Consider the following 22,097-nt stretch of genomic DNA (forward strand, 5'->3'; position numbering starts at 1 on the left):
AGAGGACAAGCCAGTTTAAGAAAATCTTCAGAGGAAGGAAAAAGGAATTGAGATTTTGAGTTCTTCTGTAGCTATTGCTGTTAAAGGGGGATAGTTCAATGAGGCAGAGGGAATATATTCAGAAATGAAGGAGATGTTATATCAATGAGCATTTATAGAGTTGGAAAAATGTGAAAGACTAATCTGATCTCAATGCAGGCTTCTATGCCATCTGTTATAACCTAAAGGAAGAGAGCATTTAGGGTCACCTGGGTGACACACTGAAGAGAGTGCCAAGCCTGGAGGCAACAAGACTCATTTTCCTGAATTCCAATCTGGCCTCAGCCACTTACTAGCTGTGTGACCTTGGGCAGGCGCTTCACCCTGTTTGCCTCAGTTTCCTTATCTGTAAAATAAGCTGGAGAAGGAAATGGCAAGCCAATCCAGTATCTTTGTCAAGAAAATCCCCAATGGGGTCACAGAGAGTGGAACACAAATTGAAAAATGACACAACCAAATGAGGAGGAAGTTTCACTGTCACTAGGAGAGCAATTTAAGTACAAAAAAATGCAGTGAACTTGACCATCACTAGCTAATAAATCCAATATAGAGCTTGAGCTCAAGGCTCTCCAAGAAAAAAACAGCCATTAGTGGCTGTTGGAGTCAGTCAGTCATTTGGTCAGTCAGACTGTGAGACAACAAGCATCTGTTAAAGAGCTTTCTGTGGCTTCAGGCTCTAGAGCAAGCACAGAGAACTTAAGAAAAACAAACATAGAGTCCCTGGTCTAGAAAAGCTCGTCTATAGAAAGTGGGTTTTGAGTCAAATCTTGAGTCAAAATGTTGAAAGGGGTCAAAGAGCAGCACCCCAGGAATGGGGAGAGCCAGTGCAAGGGCAAAGACTAGACATGGAGGGTCATTTGTGCCAAACATCTAGAGGGCCAGTGTCCTTGGACTGTAGAAGAAAACAAAGTGCCAAAATCAAAGCCTTCCTAATCAATGCTTTTATGGGTTATTGGGTATAACCCCATGGGGAGGGTTTTGGTGGGAAATACATTTAGGATGTATTTTAGGAAATACATCCTCTTCCTTAACTATATATAACAGTTGCCCCCCTCTTAATACAATTATGCTATGGATGAAGAAGAAATGTCATGTAGTGAAGTACCTTGAAAAGAGCAAAATTTGGGTTCAAATCCTGCCCTTTTATTTCCTAGTCAAATGACCATGGCCTGAGACTCTCCAACTCTCTGTGCCTCAACTGTCAATCAGGTTGTTCCTCTTTGGAGAGAGTTCCCTTGGATGGCAAATGATAATAATAAAAATTAAAACCCCACAGATACTCTTCTCCAAGGAAGATGGCCAAACCCAAGGCTGATATTAGTTGTCCCTGCCCACATGGATCACTTACTCTGCCACAGCCTAACCTTGTGCTTTTTTTTTCTCATTTTTTCGGCTCCATTGAGCTTCAATCACTTTCTGGCTATTTTTAATCAGGGGCTGTTGCTGAGCACAGGCTAGCAGGGCGACTTTCTTATGTTATCGCTCGGACACACCTGGCCGGGCCCAGCCAGTGATTGACATTCAAAGCCCTGCATGGATCCTCTCCATCGAAAGAAAGGCAGAGTTCTCACAAGTTGGAAAGAAGGTGATTAAAAGGGAACCTAGATGGGAAGGAAAAGGGACAGAAGGGAAAAAGCAAAAGCAAGACATCGCAAGGACATAGGAAGGATGAAGCAAACACAAAATCTTAAATGTCCAAAGAGCTTCCAAGTAATGAACATAACACAGAGTGATGGACCCGAGTACAAATTAAGTCTCGGGCACTTACTGTGTGATGCTGGGCAAATCCTCAATTTTCTCCTTTGTAAAATGAGAATAAAAATAGCACCAGCTTCTCATGGTTGTTTTAGGATCAAATGAGATTATTGTAAGGTGCTCTGCATAGCTTCAAGTGCTACAGAAATTCTAATGATTCTTCAAATTCTATTTTTCTTATTAAAGGCTAGTTTGAATTCATTTTTTAAAAATTCTATTTCATTTTATTAAGTTCCAGTTATGTGTTAGGCACTGTACTAAAAAGTAAAATAATTCCCTGCTCTCAGGGAGTACCCAGAAACTCAACCAACTATGTACAATTAAGCTGTAGAGAAGATAAATTGGCAATAATTAACAGAGGCAAGCATTGGCACTGAATATATTTTGTATAAATAAGAGGAGTTTTGCAGCAGAAGATTTCGATTTGGGTTTTTACTATGTCATTTTCTACAGGTCCCTTTTGATCTGCAAGGATCTAGATAGTTCCTGACATTCCTACCATCTTTGCTACCAAATCAGTCTTTTAAAAAGAAGGTATTTCAGGGAGTTAGTGTCCACAAATAAATTGTAAGGTCTTTGCGATCAAAATGCTAGTTTTTTTGTATTCCATTAGGTTTATAATTCCCAGCAAAGCATGAAACATATTCCAAGGGCTGAAGAAATGTTTGCTAATTGATTGCTACAACATCCTGAGCCAGGGAAGATAATCCTGATCTAGTATTTCTGGATCGAATCGAGTCATTGCTAGAGACTTATCCAATGAGTTTGCCTTTCTTCTATTTGGGTTGGATTTCCATGATGCTTACTCTCTCTCACCATAGACACAAAGGCAAAAAAAAAAAAAATGTACTCAAGGAACTCTCTGTCCAATGAGAAAGACACAACATGTATAAACAAAATAAAGACAAGAGAGATTGGAGATAATTAAGACAGAGAAGTTTCTAGCATTGTAGGGGATTGGGAAGCACTGCTTCTAAGAAGGAACAACAAGTATTTATTAAATCCTTACTTTCCTATGTGTTGAGCATAATAGCAAGTACATGACACGCACATAGAAGCTAAAAAAAAAATAAAATAAAAAATAAGATAATCCTTGTCCTCAAGTAGCTTACATTCTAAGGAGGGAAGACAATGGACAAAAGAGAACTGAAATTTGGGGGCAGAGGGAAAGAAGTGGAATTTTTACTGGTACCTGAAGGAAGGCAGGAAGCAGAGAGATTGAGGACTTGTTGAGACTCACTTAAGTAGAAAGGATCTCCAGGGGAATTTGGCTAACACTCTAGGTCTGTCATTCTGTTTCTCACATCATTAACAATGACAACAATCTCTGAGAATGTGGTATAAAATTTGACCAGCACATGACCATGATTCTTGTTTCAGATGGACACATAAAGAAACCATAAATTCTAGGTTGAAATATACACTTAAAAAGTCCTGATAGAAAATGAATATAAGGGGGCAGCTAGGTAGCGCAATGGACAGATCACCAGCCCTGAAGTCAGGAGGACCTAAATTCAAATCTTTCCTCAGACACTTAACACTTCCTAGCTGTGTAACCTTGGGCAAGTCACTTAATCCCAATTGCCTCAGCAAAAAAAAAAAAAAGAATATAAACAAGCACTTTGATAGCATAGTGGATAGAGCATGGGACCTGGAATCAAGAAGACTTGAGTCCAAAACCAGCCTCAGACATTGGAAACTTATTAGCTGGGTGATCCAAGGCAAATCACTTAACTCCAATTATTTTACCATAATAATAATAATAATAATATACTGAATTTATAGCTGGAATTCAAACATGCAGATCGAGAAGATTTGGATAATTATCATACAGAATTACAAAACAAAGCATGAAAAGCTATTTAGAAAATGTATAATCAGTAGAGGAAGGTGGCCAGTCTTGCAGTAGGGCAAAGGAGAAAATCTAGGCAGCCTCGAGTGCTGTCCAGGGTGCTAAGGAAGACTCCAAGGGAAGAAAGCCTTCGACTTCAAGAGAGGTTATAGGAGAGGATCAATGGACGGGGATGCATGAAGGGGCTGCAAAAAAAAATGCAGATATAAATATCCCTGGAAGGAGATCCAAGGTGGTGCAGTGGAAAGAGAACTGAATCTGGGACTCAGGAACAGCTGAGAACAAATCCAGCCGTTTACTCACCGTGTGACCATAGATGTGAAACTTGCCAGCTGTCTGCTTCAGTTTGCTCAACTCTAAAATGGGGATAAACGTAGCACCTACCTTCTAGGGTTGTTGTGCTGAATAAATGAGATCACATTTGTAAAGTGTTTTGCAAACCTTAAAGAGCTCTGGAAATGTTAGCCATTGTTATGATTACAATGATTTGTGAATCTTAAATTCTATGAAAATTTTAGCCAACACCATCATCATTATTACATAGGAGGCCTTCCTGAATCCTCTCAGTGAAGAGGGGGCAGGATAAGTCATAAAATGCCATCCAAAGGGGGATGAGAAACAGGAAAGATGATTCTAGCTCTTTGCTTTAGGAGAAGGGTAGTGGATTCCTTTTAACTAACAATAATACATTGTAAAGAGCATTGGATTTGTGATTAATATTAACCTCAAAATAAAATTAAGGTTATAACCTTAATTGTGTGACCCTAAGTTGTCATTTCAGATAAATGAGCCTCAGTTTCCCCATTCATACAATGGGACCCTATAATCTCCAGTTTTAAGATTATTGAGAAACTCAGATGAAATGATATATGTAAAAGATTAGATAAAAGTTTGTTATTATCTTAGATCCTCTGATTTTCCCTCAGAGAACTCTTACGTGGCAAAATCTGAGGAAATGCATGTTTTGGGAAATGAACACTTTTCTGTCTCTTTTACAGAATCTTCATCTGGGGTATACCTCTATATGCCCCAAGTATCTGTCCTATCCTCTCTTCTCCATCTTTGCCTTTTGGCTTGGTGATCTCATCGGATTCCATAGATTCAGTTATCATCTTAGGAGAAGTATTAAATTTATGTCTCTAGCTCTAATCTTTCTACCAAGATCCAGCCCACAGCAGATTCAACTACCTGTTGGACATCTTGAATTCTATGTCCAATAAATAGATCAAACCTGGGGGGCCCGATCCCATTTGGAATCTGAATGTGGGGATCATGAAATTATAATTCATTATCAATAAGTTTTTGATTGGTATACCTGGTTTTATATACCTATATACGATATATAGTATATATACTATATACCTATATACAGGTCCTGTAAAAATTTCTTGGGCAAAGAGGAGTCACAAAGGGAAAAAGTTTAAGAAGCTCTGTAACAGATAACTTAAATTCAACATGTATTACATTGAATCCATTGTCTTTACCTCTTTAACATTTCTGTCACTGACCCCACCAAACTACACTCCCTCATCTCCTCATACCCAATCATACCCAATCCCCAAACTGAAGTCCTGGCATATTTACCTTGACAACCCCCTGGGAGGAATTCCCATTAGTAAAACACACCAGCCCTGGCACTGCAAATTCCTGTCTTGGAGGATATTGGAAGAGCTGGGACTTGAGCACATAAACTCTTCAGAGAACTTTCATTTTCATGGAATCCAGGAAGACTAGTTATCATCACAAATAAACACAATAAAAAAAAATGAAGAGGGAAGGGGTGGCCAGTTGGCTCAATGGAACACAAAAACTGGATTAAAAGCCAGGAAGACCCGAGTTTCAACGCTGCCACACAAAGCTGAGTGAGTGGGCAAATTATTGAACCTTTCTTAGTTTCATTTAAATCATGGGTAAAAATGTAGATAACAACAGATCATATTCCTGAGGTTATTATAAAGATCAATGAGATAGCAGGCAAACTACCTTAAAAAACTTCAAGCACTCTGGAAAGTCAGACTAGCAAACCATCATTCTTACTTTCTTCACTTTCAGCATCAGAGACTGGCATTTAGCTCAGCCCCTCCCCATCTGGGTAATCTTGGGCTAGCTACCTACCATGCTTCCCAGCCTAAGATGGACAATACTCGGGTTCTTCTACCCAGACTCCAATTGTTGCAAGATGCTCACTGTTATCTCGTTTCCTCATTCAAATCCGTGAGCACAAGTTCCAAGCCTTCAAGCTAACAGTCTAATAATGAGGATTAGAATGCTGGACTGGGTCCAAGTACTGTTACTTTCTGTGCTTAGAGGGAAACTTGAAAATGTCTCCCTCCAATGAAGCTCAGAGTAACAAGAACTTTTATTTAGGTTTATAGCGAATGCAATATACCGAGAAATAATGAAACAACTCAGGTAAATACCAGTGAAATAATCTAGGAAATAACAGTGAAATGAGGAGGCTTGAAGTTCATTCCTTGCTTCCTGCCTTTCTTACTGAAAGCACGATAACCTCTTTAATTTAATTCATTTCAATTCAATAAGCAGCTATTGACCAGCCACAACCCTAGGATCATATGCTAGGCCCTAATAAGGATGAATGGGAGGGAATGAAGGGTAATGGTAGAATAGAAGACACCATTTTGTTTACTCTCAGAGCTCCTATACAGCAGAGGATAAAATACAGCTAGAAGGCAAACAAGAGGAGAGATTTAACTAAGGAAGGAAATCCAGGACTTTGACTCAAGCAGAGAAATTGAGGAGGACAACATTCTTAGAGTAAAAATATAACTGAGATCTGTACCTAATTAGCAAGGATAATTAATCAAATAGGAAGCTACCAAATACTTGACTATCACTAATTTGGCGTAAGGATCCCAAGAGAGAAGCTCGTCAAAGGACCACTGTGGACCTCTGGCTGGCTCAGCTTGAGGACCATTATATCTGAAGAATAAGGTTACCCATGAGAAATGGTCAAAGACCAGGGAGCAGATGGCGCCTCAGGCAGGAGAAGGGGATGTGTCTAGAGCCAAGAGAGATTACCCTGGACCCAGCTATATAAGAGAGAATAGAGAAAAAAATGGAGGGCACAGCCTCAGGGGATACTTTGCAAACCAGAAATTAACACACATGATGGCCCTTGCTAACTGTGCCCTTGTGATCATGAAGGGGATGGGAGGGAAGATGATGAGAGTGGGGGCTGGAGATGACCAGGATATATCTCATGAGGGCAAAGTAATAAATGGAGGCTTATAGAAAGAGAACGGCTTTGGTGCCTTTTACTGTTGGCATATGCTACTTTCTGTTCAAGGGCTACCCACCAGTGTATGAGTCATTTCTTAACTGCACCCACTCTTGAAATGACATGGCATCAGCCAAGCCTTCCTAAATTCCAAGCTCGTTCCTTCCCCCACTTGACTCTGGGAAATTCCTGTCCACCAGATTGTCACTCAAAAAACATATCGTATACATGTGTCTTCTGTATTTTGTGACAATACCCAATGTGAAGATGAATGTCTTTTCAACAAAAAGCACTTAACTGTAGATGTATTCCTTCTTTAAAATCACACCACAATATGCATTTGTAGCAACACAAAAATCTACCTATGTCACAGAATGGCTTCAGGATAATGCTTTGAAATCCACATTGAAGGAGAAAGGCAAGAAATGGAAGGCTTTTATTAAGTTCATAGTAAAAGCCAGTCATTAAACTAAGGATTACAGATAGAAAAGGATGGAGATACTTGCCCTCAAAGAGCTTACATTCTAATGGGGGAAGACAATAGGGAAGAGGGAGGGAGGTACTTAAAGAAATGATGAGGGGTCAGATAAAGCATGGGATCCCTGGAGCCAAATCCAAATTATCATTATCTTTGAAGTGGAAAAACCTCCCTCTTCCAGAGTCACCTGGTGTTTGGTCCCTCACTCATTTGATCCAAACTCCACTTCTTTGGTCCCCCCACCCCAAAATGCTCATATATTAATTTCAATGGTAGTTGGGAAGCCCTTCGCCCTATACAAACAAGAGATTTCTTCAGGGAAAGGAAGACAATTATGGAAACACAGGGTGGAAAGAAAACATTTTAAATTGCCTATTGGCACCCAACCACAAAATCAATTACACCAAAGGCTCAGACAGAATCCTGAGTCTCCACAAACCCCATTCGGCCATCCAGAGACAGACCCACGGATGCCCTCTCAGATCATGTCTGGCCCAGGATATACCCCTAAGCGATGAAAAATCCTCAGGTTGGTTTTTAAAACTGTAAATTCAAAAATGGAGCCCAAGTATCCGTGAAAGGGCATTGTGACAAAGTACTTGGAAAACAATAAATTAGGGAAGCAAATCCCAAGCTAAACAAGAAAGTCCCATATGAATGCTGACATTACTAGACATTTCACCAGAGGGAGAAAGAGGTGAGCCAATTAATTTCACGTTTCTGGGAAAGTCATCTAAAGATGGCCCTTTGGGTCTATATCAAAAATCAATCCATGATTTAGCATATACATGGTCTGGCCCCTCTTGCCATGTTTATACCTTTAAACTTTCTTTTGACAAAAAGGACCTATCTTGCATTAATTACATTTTTCAAAACAACCTACCCACCATTAGGCTTGATGTGTCCAGAGGAAATGCTTGTTCCATCCCTTTTAGTGTGGGGGTGCAGGACCCATAAGAGGCTGCTATGGTTTCTAGGGGCCCAAACAATGGAAGCTCAATGAGTAGGAGGGGGAGAGCCCAGGAGAACGGGGTCATGGCCAGGCTAGAATGGCATGAGGAGGCAGGAGCACACGCAGGCTGCATTATCTGGGTACCAGAATGAGAAGGGACCTTTTGATTTAGAAAGATGGCACAAAGAAAACACAGGCAGGACAAGTGGTGGGGTTCACAACATTGTTATTCCTAAAGATTTCTTTTCAACAGAAAGAAGATCAAGTCATGCTTTAGAAGAGCCCAAATGTGCACAGGAACCCACAATAAGAAAGGTCTAGGCTCAGCAGCTGCCAGGGTAGAGCCAGGGTGCAAAGTCCTGTGCCAGATGCAGGATGGGCTGGGCAGAGAAGAACCAGGATTGGGTTTGTAGGTAAAGGCACTAAGTTCTAATCCTGCTCCTTCTATTAATATTTTTGTTACTTTGTAAGAATCACATCATTTCTCTGGGGCTCAGTTTCCTCAACTGCAAAAAAAGCTGCTGGACTCACTGGATGGCAGAGGAACTCTAAAACAGATATAGACAGTGTGGGGTTTTATTAGTGCAGGGAATTCCTGGAGGATAAGGGGTAAACTGCCTCTGCCCATCCAGGGCAGGTTCTTGTCCCTGTAGAGAGCAGCCTTGGGCATCCGGCCTCAGAGTCTGGCTCTCCGGTACTTTCCTGCCGGTCCAGTTTTGACTCATCGGCTTTGCCTCCTACTGAAATTGAAGAGGCTCCACCAGCTGATTACTACTTAGAGTCTGAGACTTGACCACTGACTCCCCGGGGCAATAATCCAAGCAACTCAGCAAGTGGCTTCTGCCATGTCCCTCCTGTCAGCTCTTTAATTACGCGGCGCCACACTGTGAACAAAGCAAGCCACAGTGAAGAAGAGAGCTCGGGTCACACATCTGGGAAGCGCTCCAATGCCAACGGCTCCATACTCTTGGAAAAAGACCCTGCCTCCCTGCAGTAGTTACAAGGAGTTAAGTATGAGCATCTTTTAAAGATCAGGAGAGGACTACCTTAAATTAGAGGTCTGGACTGCCAGGGAACCCAAAGGGGCTTCTCCTGAGGAAATCTGGGGGGATTCATCAGCTCAGGGGTGGGAGGGGGCTTTAAAAACCAAGCAGGGGACAACGAGTCTCGGTTAACACACGCTAAATAACACTGAAAAAATATCGGGGATTTCATGTGATGAGTAGGAGAGAAAGGGGAGACATCAAAAGGGTTTTCTTAATCATGCTCTACTCTCAACCAGAAGGAAATGCTGACTGGCCAGTTTTTCCTAAGTCAATTAGAAAATTCTGATGTGGATGAGAAAACTTAAGAGCCGCTGACGAGAAGAAGAACAGCAATAGATGCTAAGCGGGCCGGCTTCTCGGCTGCAGTTCGGAAAAGATGAGATGCAACAAGGAGGCATTAGGGATTCTGACAGCAGAGGAGCAAGCAGAAACGACCTGCCTGGTGTAGTGCTGCTGGCACTCCTGCCCATTCCCAGCCCGAGCCGAGGGACAATGTCCACAAGAGATCTCCAAGGTCCGTGCCGAACGCAGACGCTTCCTAGCGATGCATGCGCACCCAGCCTCACTCCCCCAAAAGAAACGGCTTAGTCTGATGCAAACCTGGGCACCGAGTGCCCCCAGTCCGCCTGAAACGCCATCAAATTATATCAAGGAAAAAAACACAAGAAACAGTCTCTCTCTCTCTCTCTCTCTCTCTCTCTCTCTCTCTCTCTCTCACACACACACACACACACACACACACACACACACACACAGAGGAAAGCTTACCTGGGAAGCCCCCTTGTACCATCGCTGTAACTGGAATGAGCACTTCAGGGACTCTGCATTGCTGACAAACATTCAGCACTGGGAGCAGCTCAAGATTCTCCCCACAGTCTCTGTCCTCAGCTCGCTTCTGACGACCTTGGGCCTATTTTTCCCAGGGTTTTTTTTTTTTTTTTAATTCTCCTTAAGGGCAAACTGTCATTCTCTTTCTGTTATGAGATGCAATCAATTATACCAATTTAGAGCTCCCCTCAGTCCCCACAAGCGAACAGTCACATCTGTCAGCAGAGGAAAGCTCGCCTCGAAAAGTACGCAGAGCAAAGCGGATCTCGGGCTTCCCCACATCTGACCCACGGATGCTCCGACCGCTGCTGTACGTGGCTCTCCTTTACCCTGTTAGCCTGAGAATGCTTCAGAGCCTGGATCCACGTAAACAGCCATTCATGCAGCTTGGGCTGAGCATCGATTAATATCATTTTAATGACCCCACTTTTCTTGGGGAGAAAGAGTTAATCATGTTAATTGCATCTTTCCCTGAGCAAATTAAAAAGCACCAGCCAAGTCGATGGTGCATTGTGTCCCGAGTGTCTGAAACAATCAGCAACTTACTGTTTCTTTAATGCTCAGAGATGCTCCTGAATAATTTTTTTTATAACAAAGAGCCGGCTGGGCTCCATTGAGCATGCACTAGCCCCCAGACTCATTTAGAGCTGTGACACCAGCAACCCCTAGCCATGGAACCATGGAGCCTTCTAGCCCACCAATTACCGGTTGAAAATCAATTAAGAGAAGGTTGAGACTTTGGAGACATCATCAAAAAGGGCTTAGAGTTTCTTAAATCTTGATTTCACATGCTGTCTGACACAGGTGATTCATTTTTTGAGCAGTCTATAATCATATAACTAACCACGATTATTCCCAAATTAGCATTCAGTCGAGGAAGGTAATATTTTTTAACCTTTCTGAGCAAAATCCCTCGGTCTCTCACTCACTCACACACAAACACACACATCCATCTGCTCAGCTGATCATTTACATTCAGCCATATAGGGAAAATCAGAAACACCTGGTCACAATTACAATCTAACAAATAATTCTTGAAGACGATAGAAGCGGTCCTGCTCATCCCACAATAATCCACTCGGGACGGCAACTCGGAGCCAGGGTTCTAGGGCAAATAGCAAAGAGGCATCGGGCGTCTGTTCCACTTGTGAAAAGAGCATTTCTCACGAGGACATTGTGGCTTACTAGTCGGTTTGAAGGTAATGAATTAAGAATTCTGCAGATTATATAGCTCATTAAAAAAGCACTGAACAGGCCAGGAAAGGATGAACAAGGAAGAAGCACATAAAATATGGAATAATTCCTAACTCTTCATTGCTCCACTTAGGAAAAAATTGTTTAATGAGCGCATGTGCATAAATATATAATAGATACTTGGTCCAATTTTCCTGAAATCTTTATTTTATTTTATTGCGATGTGTGTGTGTGTGTGTGTGTGTGTGTGTGTATGGATGGTTGATCCAATTTTCCTGAAATCTTTATTTTATTTTATTGTAATATGTATATGTATGTGTACATATGTGGATACTTAGTCCTTTTTCCTGAAATCTTTATTTTATTTTATTGTGATATGTGTATGTATGTGTACATATGGATACTTGGTCCAATGTTCCTGAAATCTTTATTTTATTTTATTGCAAATACCTGCTTTGGGATAGACATCCCTTTCAAGCTGTAGAAGCCAAGATAATAGTAATTGCTGTTGATTGTAGTGACATCTATTGGCAAGGAAAGGATCGACTCCCTACGACAGGGTAAACCAGCACCTGGAGCGGTGCTGCAGCTAGGATACCTGGGCATCTGGGAAACCAGGCTGCAGATCTTGCCTTCCATACTTAATAGTGTGCAAACAAGGCCAAGGGACATAGGGTTTTTAGATCTCAGTTTCTTCATCTATAAAAGGAAAGGGGGGAGGGAGGAGATGATACATGTCCTCGGAGGCTCCTTCCACTCAAAATCTGTTGAGACCAAAGGGAACCAAGCTAAGATATGTCAGAAGCTGCATAAGAACTCATGACTTTTTGATTTTTAGTCCAGTCCTTTATCCAATATATCAAATTGTCTCTCACACAAAACATCACAGGAAAGGGAAATGGGAGGAGTCGGTGAACCCCAATTACCAGTTGCTGCAGAAGGAGTAAGAAAAGCAGCTCACTCACCCCTGGCGAACTGGAAACGCCTCTCTGGGACTCATTTCCCTCACTTGTAAATGATGGGGTTCAGAGGAGACCAAAAAAAGCCTCCTTAGTGAGCTCTGGCATTCTACGGGTCCAATGGGGAGTCCCCTGGCTTTGACATTTCTATACAAATAGGGATTACGCTTTCACTTAATACAATGAGTTAACAGTGTGATTCCATAAGCTCCAAGACAGATATCTATTTAATGGTAGAACAGAACTGAAATTCTCTTTCAACTTTAATTTTCCATATTTAAAATGTGACAGAAAAGTGTTGGAAAGGCTGCTAAGTTATTTTCTTTTTCTGCCTTTGATGAAAAAAAAAATTAGCAACAGTTTCTAGTATTGACATGAACCATAATTGGAAAAGCAGAGCGGGAAAAGCTTGGGAAAATTCACCATGCGATAAAGTCCTGGTTTTAAACCAGTGAGCTCTGTGTAACTGGGCAGGAATCGGCGGCTTCAAGGATCAGGTAGATAGATAAGTAGGCGTGTGTGTATATGTGTGTGTGTGTGTGTGTGTGTGTGTGTGTATGTGAGTGTGTGTGTGTATGTGTGTGAGTGTGTGTGTATATGTATGAGTGTATGTGTGTGTGTGAGTGTGTGTGAGTGTGTGTGTGTATGTGTGAGTGTGTATGCGTGTGAGTGTGTAGAAAAGAGATCTGACTCGATGGTCCCTGAGGTCCATTCCAGCTCTAGAGTTGTGATGAGATCGTTTACTACAGTAATTCAAGACTAAGGACAAACAGAACATCCTCTTCTTGGCATTCAAAGGCTTTCCCAGCTAGCGCCTTCTGGTTTCTCCAGTTTTATGATACTTTACTTTTCTCCATACAATCAACAACACAGCTATTCTGGCTGACCTGTCATTTTCCCCCTCCTCCTCCCTTTTTGGAGGCAATTTGGATTAAGTGATTGGCCCAGTAATTATCTTAGGTCAAATCCTCAACTCTAGGAGCGGAGCTCTGCAGTCCCTCCCCTTGGAGTGTCTTATTCTTTGCCTTATCTCTGGCTTCTGGCCATACCTGTAATGCTCTCCCTCTTTATCTCTCCTAGCTCCTAGCTTCTTTGGTTTCTAAGCGACAGCTGAAATCTGCATTAAATCATTACTGCTGGTCTCCCTGTCCCAGCTGCTGGTGATTTCCCATTGGGGATTACCTTTTTGTATCTTTTGTGTACTCATCTATCTATATACTGTATCCCTTGTTAGAAGGTAAACCCCAAGAGAATGGTACTTTTTTTTTTTTTTTTTAACCTTTTGCTATATGCTAGGAGCTTAGCAGAGAGTCCATGTGTCAGAACAAAGGCTTGGTGATTGATTGACTGAAACACCCTGGAACAAGGACCCAGGATCCTCTAAAGGTTCAGGGCTTTTCCCATGGCACAGAAAATACTGGCAAACTGTCAGAAGTTGAATTTCCTGGTGCTTGGAGTGAATGACCAGCGGGCAAAAAATGGGAATCATCTTTTGCTTTTCTGCTTTTCACCAGAACCTAATATTTTATAATGATTGTAAATGAACAGAACAAAAGAATTTTGGACTGAATCTCCAGATTTCCATGTTGCTCAAGCCCTCCTTGAAACTAATTTGGACGGTGCTTTAGCATTCAAATAGTTAGCTTTGCCTTCAGTTTCTCCCCTCAATTCATCCTCCATGTAATCGCCAAATTAATCTGCCTAAAATCACAGGTCCTCCCTCTCGAAGCTTCAGGGGCTCCCCATTCTCTTTAACATAAAATGCAGATATCTCTTTTAGGGATTTAACACACTCCCCAATCAGATTCAAGCTCATAGTTGCAGAATTGTCTTTAAATTACTCTCTTTCCCTTATTCTATGTTCTAGCCAAATGGGATGACTTCTTGTTCTCCTAGAGAGATAATTCAATCTCCTACCTCCTTGCCTTTTTACAGTCTGCATTTCATGCTGGGAACACTGTTTCCTTAACTCTACCTCATAGAACACTAAGGTTCCTTGGAGGTTTGACTCTTATTGGAAACCTTTCCAAATTAAATAGAACCATTCTTTCTTCCTCCCTCTTGAAATTTTCATTTCAACATTTTCTGGTAGAAGGAAAGCTACTTCAAAACAAATTTTTTTTTAATATGTCCAGTTTCTTTATACGCCAGAGAGGCAACAAGGGAAGGCTGGCCTCTAACTCAAGAAGTCAGATCAAGCCCTGCCTATAAAACATGGGGCTTTTTATCAACACAAAGCAGGAAACCTCCAGAGCACCAAGGAGCTAAGGATTCTGTCACATCACTGGAGGGTGTTTTCACATGGAAATTTTCTGAAATGGAAGAAATCACAAGTCTAGGCTCCCCCTCCACAGAGGAAAAAATTCTTAGTGCTTAATTATTTTTTTAAAAAATCTTCAATAAATGCTTGTTGAATTGAATTGAATTAATAATAATATTGTGAGTAAGGGAGTTTTCTGACAGAGTTTCCTTGAGTGATAGGTTTCTGGATGCATGTCAGAATAGAAACAGACATAGTTTGTTTCCCCTCCATGATCTTATATTTTTTACATATGTCTACTACATTAGTTATTACCATAAATCTATTACTGGGCTTTCAGGAAGTCTGACTTTAAATTAAAAAAAGATGATTTAAAGATCAGCAGATACTGAAAAAGGTTTTCTTGGGTCAAAAAGCCAGTGTGAACACAACCAAGAATCAGGTTATGATGGAAGGTCTGAAAACATCCCCTTGAGAAGAAGCAACATCAGTTTCTTCTCATTTTTCTTGGTTGTGCTGTCTTGTTACCTTTGACTCATTCCGTTTATCCTCAGGGGAGAAGGATCAAAGCCTGGAATCTGCCGGGAGGGAGCTTTCTGGTAATGAGAAGGAAAATGTTCCTCACAACTGGAGTTATCCAAAAAGAGGAAGGAGTTGCTGGGGGAGGCAGTGAATTTCCCCTCTCAGGAAGATTTCCTCCAAAGGACAGATAGCTTATCAGGCGGGAGTGTGGGTGAGAAGATATCTATTGAGGATTAGACACAAAGCTGACCTCTGAGATCATTTCTGTCTCTTGAGAGTCTTGGTGATCTTGTGTGGGTGTGAAAGAAAGGGAACAACATCATTCTCTGGGACCTAATGGCCCTTCCTTTGTGTAAGCTTTCCCTCCTCCCCATCTTTGATGATAAGATCTGCTCTCATTACTCACTCCCAAACACATCGCTTCTTAAGTTCTCTTCCCTTTTCCTTCTATAAACCAGTGTCAATTCCCCTCTTGCTCAGTATTCACTTAGGCTAGGTCACATTCATGACTTTGTTATTAGCATGATTTCAGTCACATCTGACTTTGTGACCCCATTTGGGGTTTTCTTGGCCAGAATGCTAGTCTGGTTTGCATTTCCTTCTTCAGCACATTTTACAGATGAGGAAACTGAGGTAAATAGGACCAGATTTAAACTTATGAAGATGAATTTTCCTGACTCTAGGGCCAGCACTCTATCCACTGGGTCATCTGGTAGCCTAACGGTGGGCACCCAGGCTCTATCTAAGGCTTTCCATATTTCGGCCTCTCAGTGACCTTATCAGCTCACATGGATTTAATTGTTACCTCTCTGTAGGTGATTGCCACATGACTCTCAGCAGAACCAGAGTTTGTTAAACCATAAAAATACTTTACAAATATTAATCTCACCACAATCGTGAGGGTTACACCCATTTACTTATAAGTACACTGATTTAAATGACTTGTACAGGGTCACTCAGCTAGTAATTATCTGAGAAGAGATTTGAACACAGATATTCCTGATTCTAGCTGTATTGTGCTATCCTGGGCTCTAGATCAACTGCATATTTCCCACCTCAAGCTGGAAATCCTATTGGCAGCTCAAATTTAACATATTTATGCATATTCATACAACATATTCAAACAAAATTTGCATCCTTTCCCCCAAAAAACTGACCCCATGGCTGACTTCCTTGTAACTGTCAAGGGTACCATCATCACCCATAAAGATGGTGCCTGATAAATACAATGTTTCTATAGTTGCCACAACACCAGTCACTGAAGACCCAGAAAAGAAAGTTGTCCCGGGTGTTGTCAAATGGTTCAATATTAGAATATGATGGGGACAAAAATGTGATGTTATTGGTGGCAATGGTATTAATGAAGATGCATTATCATCTGTTTACGACTAACTCCTAAGGAACATGAGTAGGGGATGGATTCTCAACCAAAGAGATAAAAGCAATTAAGACAATGTACTGTAAAAAACTGATGACGTGAAACTGAAAAGCTTCTGGCCAGACAAAAGCAATAGAAAGGAGAATAAGAGGAGTGAAGCATGATACATTGAATGAGAATCTTTTTAACAAATTTCTCTGATAAGGGTTTAGATATAAGTTAAGGAAAATGCTTACATAAATACACACACACTCACAAATACCCATTTTCCAATAGATAAGTTTTCGAAGTATATAAATAAACAGACACACACACAAAATACCCATTCTCCAATAGATAAGTTTTCAAAGTATATAAACAAACAGCTCTCAAAAGATGGATTTCAAGTTATTCCCAATTGTATAAAAATGCTCTTAATCAATAATAATAAGAGAAATGCAAATAAATAATCATGAGTTTTCCCCTAACATGCTGCAAATTGGAAAAAAATGCCCAAAAATGACATATCAAGGTTGAAAAGGTTGTGGGAAGACAGAAACACTAATATGTTGTTGGTAAATTCATGAAATGCTACAACTATTTCAGAAAGCAATTTGAGTTATGCAAATAAAAATGACTAGAATGTATGTCATACCCTTTTAACCAGAGCCTCTATTTCTGGACTTATACCCTAAGGAAGCCATCAATAAGAAAAAAATACCCATCTACTAGAAATATTAATAATAGCACTTTTTATGATGGTTAAAAATTGGACACAAATGATATGCCCATCCATTGGGGAAATGACTAATCAAAATGTAGTTCGTCAATGTGATAAAATCTTACTTACTCTAAGATGTGATATATGTGATGAGTACAGAGAAGCATAGAAAGAGCAACATGAACGGATACATATGTAGGCCTTTATTGGTAGCTCTTTGATGTGCTCAGCATGGAACACTTCCATTCGTCACCATTTCAAGGTAGCGTTATTGCAAGGATAAAATGGTATACTTTAAAGTTAAGAGATGTGAATTCAAATCCTTGCCTGCCACTTATCTGCAAAACCCAATTCACTGACTAATATCTGCGGGCTTCTACTATTTAAGAAGAGACATAATATGGTAAATTGGAAAGACAGTTAGTCCCTCTTCAAAGACATACTGAGCAAATGATTTACCTTTCAGTATTCTGGTTACGCTGTAAGACATTTAGCTATAGAGGAGGTGCCAATCTGCACAAGTAGAGAGAATTTCTCCCAGTGGAAGTGCCTATATTAATGATATTATGGATCTCAGCCAAAATAATACTAATTAAACTAGAGAAGGCACTGTCCTAGGCTTTGGGAATACAAAGATGAGTCACAACCTCTTGAGTTCAATTATCTCATCAGAATAATGAGGGAGATGGAAGAAATGAGGTCCCTTCTGCCTCTTGTTCTATGATGCTGTCATTTTTGTTGGTGTCTCATCCCCCTGTTAAGCCCTGAAGTTCTCCAGGGAAGGGCTTGTGCCTTTTCTACAGGTACTGCTTCCTGTCTGTACTAGTACAGAGGTCACCACACAGATGATGACTAATAAATGTTTCTTGCTTTATAGTGGAAGATGGCACCTGAAAATCACAACTGGAACAAGTTAAAGTGATTTTTTTAACCTCAGCCATCTGAGCATGGCAAAGGACAGAGAAAGAATACTGGCTTTTGTAGCTTCTAAAATATTCACTGCAACTTCCTAAAAAAGTAAATAAAAATTAGTGACAAAGGCTTTGAGATCAGGGTTGCTCTGACCTCTAAGAAAAAAGTATTAGAAAAATAATGTACAAGAGATGAAAACCACTGGACTAGAAAAGAGAAAAGCTAGTTTCCACTCTCAGATCTCTCACAAACTAGCTCTGTGACCTTAGTAATGTCACTGACACTTAGGCTCAGTTTACCCTTCTGAAAAATGAAGGATTTTATCTAGATGATCTCAGATTTCAATGTCATGATGTCATTAAACAGGACAACAAGACATTTTCCTCCTCTGTATGATGGGGACATCGGTATATATGAGTTTAATATACTCTTTCACCTTAATATTCCATCATTTATGTATTCAGGATTTTTCTTTGCTACTTTGGAAGCATGTTTCCTCCAGATATCCTTGTGTAGTCTGTACTATCCAATGAAAAAAATTTTAAAGACTTTTGTTAATCTTAAAACAGTAATTGAATGTTGGCAATTTTTTGTTTACATAGTCTATGGCTGATGCAATTGTCTATGTCCCCTTTCCACTTACCTAGTCATCTGGAATAAAAACAAATTCTATTTTAGTGTAGATCAAACACGATCGATCACTTACATCTGTTTTAGCTGCTGCAAAACAAACTACCAAAAATGGATCCCAAGCCAAGTACAAACTATAGCTAGCTTATCTGTTCATTTGAATCATCAAAACCAACAAGGCTTTCCATTCTTCAAAGAACATGAACAAACTGGCACAAAAAGTTGGCACATGTCCCACCTTGAAGGTATTTTAGTTTAAAACCATCATTCTGGAATTTGTTATTCCACATCAGGAATTTGGGGAGAGGGAATATGTAAAAGGCAGCGTGGGAATATCTCCGGAATATAGGTCTGCTCCTTATAACTCAAGAGAAGAATGCTAAGAAAAAGAGTCTGATTGATACAAGTTAATTTTAATTAAGGGGCCACATGGTCCTTCATGAATATTCAAAGCTTATCTTTTAAATTACCACAGGTATACCACCTCTTCCCAGAGAATTAAAAAACACTCACCCTCAGTTAATTCGGTCTGGTCGTCATCATCATGGTCGCTGTCCTCAGCAGGAGCCCGGTAAGGAGGCGGCAGTTTCATTGGAGGGGGTGCACCTCCCCTTCTCTGAAGGGTAGAGAAGAGTTAATTATTCTTCATTTCAAACAAAAAGCTGGACAAAAGTAGAAATTACCGAGAATTCTGGCAAAAATAAAATATCAACACGCATTCTCCCTGATCTCAGGATTGATGAACAGGTTCACCAATGACAACTATTCCCTTGTGGTCGTCTTGGTCAAGTGAGGAGATGCTGTGACTTCTGAGGGTCAGGAATGGAACCAGGAACTAGAACCCACAAGAGACCAGTCTGTGGGATCTTTGCTTTAACCTAATGGTCATAAAACTTCCCCAAAGAGGAACTGCCATTTTCAGCTTAATATACAATGAATTGCATCGGATATTGACCAAAAAAATCTAAAACTAAAAGTCAAAGACACTTATTGTAAATGCAACAAAAACGATATAAATCCAAACAGCTGCCAGAAATTGACCTGTCATTTATGACAGTTTCTTTTTCAAAGTTGCCAAAGCCCATAAGAGACAATAGAAATTATAACCATCGGATCCCCAGATATACCCCAGACCCATAGCTTGGCTTTCATTTATCCTTCTAAATTTTATCAAGGTTAGGGTTTGCTCTTAGAACGAGAATTTTAGAAATCTCTTATGAGCACTGGATCTGCTGGAAAAGCTTTTTTTTTTTTTTTTTTGGTATAGAAAACACTCTAGATTGAAATAAATTCAATTAAGAGATAACAAAACTTATGACAAAAATTACCTTATCCGTGTATACACATCTCTTTCCATATCGGAAAAAAATCAACATGATGAGTGTCTAGGAGAGGATGAGGCAGCTAAGGAGAGGGAAAGCAGGGAGGTCTAAGCAAACTGGCGATGCCCATATTGCTTAACTGGGTTATGATTTGTTCAGATACAAGATCTCCCTTTTTATATTCAATTAGGTTTCAAAGCACAAAGTGGCTAATAGCAGGATGCATTTTAGAAAGCCGAGAATCACTGGCCTGTGATTATAGCAGATCTGAAAGGAAGACATACCAATGGCAGAGAGCTGTTATTTGGAAAGCAAACATTAAATGGAATATAAAAGATGCATTCATTCCATAAACATTTATTTAGAGCCTGTCTGGGCTGGGCACTTAGGTTACTAAGACAAAATGAACCAGGCCCATCCCACCTTGCGCAACCCAAGTTCTATGGGGGAAAGAAGGGAATATAATACGGACCCAGAAAAGTAAAAACAAAATACACACACGGTAAATAAGCAGTAATTTTGGAGGAAGGTTCTGAGCTAGGGAAAGAAGGGAATATAATATGGACCCAGAAAAGTAAAAACAAAATACACACATGATAAATAAGCAGTGATTTTGGAGGAAGGTTCTGAGCTGGGCCCTAAATGACTCATGAGATCTTAAGAGGCTGATGTGGGATGGAAGAACACCTAATTCCAAGAAATAAATGGATGGAAAATGAAGGGAGCACTACAACAACTATATTATAAAAATAAATATTCCAAAGATTTGGGAATTCTGTTCAACACAATGACTTAAGTACAAGTTCAAAAAACTTAGACAATGGAATCAGCTCCCACTCTCCAAAGAAAGAGCTAATGGACTCAGAAAGCAAAATGAAATCTAGTTTTGATTGGGATGGGGCCGAAGGATGGGGAGGGGATATTTATACTGGGATTTATTTTACTTGCCTTCTCAATGAGTAGGGGAGAAAAGGAAAAAGGAATTCAAAAATAGAAAATTAAAAAAAAAAAGAATTTAAAAGACTATTGACCTGAAACAAATGTAACATATCAATTATGCAACAGAGTGGAGACAGAAGATGAAATGGTGTGGATGAACAAGCCAGTAGGACAACTTGAATGAAGAGAAAATATCTATGTCTAAGAAGAAAGGAAATTTAGTTAAACTGGAAAGCTAAAAAGAAGTCAGATTTTAAAAGGCTTTAAAAACCAAACAGAGAAATTCATATTTTATCCTAGAGGCATAGGAAGTCAGTAAAGAGTTTTCCTCAGACAGGGATGAAATGCTCAATAATGACTTTGGAAATAACCATGTGAACACTGAGGTGATTCAGGCCAGTTCCAATAATCTTGTGATGGAGAGAGCCATTTGCACCCAAAGAAAAGACTGTGGGGATGGAAGGGAGATCACAACATCGTATTTTCATTTGTTTTGCTTGCATTTTGTTTTCTTTCTCACTTTTTCCTTTTTCACCTGATTTTTCTTGTGCAGCATGATATTTGTGAAAATATGTATAGAAGAATTGCACATTTTTAATATATATTGGATTACTAGCTTTCTAGTAGAGGGGGTGGGAGAAAGAAAAATTTGGAACAGAAGATTTGGCAAGGGTGAATGTTGAAAACTATTTTTGAAAGAGAGAGAGAGGAAGGGAAGGATGGGAGGAAGGAAGAGAGGGAGGGAGAGAAGGAGGGAAGGAAAGTAGTCAGGAAGGAAGCGAGGAGGGAAGGAGGAAGGGAAGAAGGTTGGGAGGGAGAGAGGCAGAGAGGGAGGGAGGAAAGTTGGAAGGGAGGGAAGCAGGGAGGAAGGGAGGCAGGAAGGAAGGGAGGGAGGGAAAGAAGGAGGAAGGGAAGGTGGGAGGGAGAGAGGGAGGAAGAGAAAGAGGGAGGAAGGAGGGAGGGAAGGAAGGAGGGAAGAAAAGAGGGAGGAAGGAGGAGAGAGAAAGGGAGAGAAGAGGGAGGAGGTAGGAGGAGAGAAGAGGGAGGAGGGAGGGAGGAACCATGTAACACTTATTGGGTGTGGAAGGCAACA

The 22,097-nt window shown here is 40.5% G+C and overlaps 1 protein-coding gene across 1 annotated transcript in view; it reads right to left on the reverse strand.

The window, feature by feature from the left end:
• PATJ (PATJ crumbs cell polarity complex component) overlaps nucleotides 1-22,097 on the reverse strand; it is a 325,629-nt gene that overhangs the window by 143,979 nt on the left and 159,553 nt on the right. The window contains exon 27 of the mRNA XM_051999546.1: nucleotides 19,257-19,359. Within this exon, the coding sequence (XP_051855506.1) occupies nucleotides 19,257-19,359 (103 nt within the window). The remainder of the gene's footprint in view (nucleotides 1-19,256; nucleotides 19,360-22,097) is intronic.

The sequence above is a fragment of the Antechinus flavipes genome, chromosome 4 (assembly GCF_016432865.1).
Source record: "Antechinus flavipes isolate AdamAnt ecotype Samford, QLD, Australia chromosome 4, AdamAnt_v2, whole genome shotgun sequence".
NCBI lineage: Eukaryota > Metazoa > Chordata > Mammalia > Dasyuromorphia > Dasyuridae > Antechinus > Antechinus flavipes.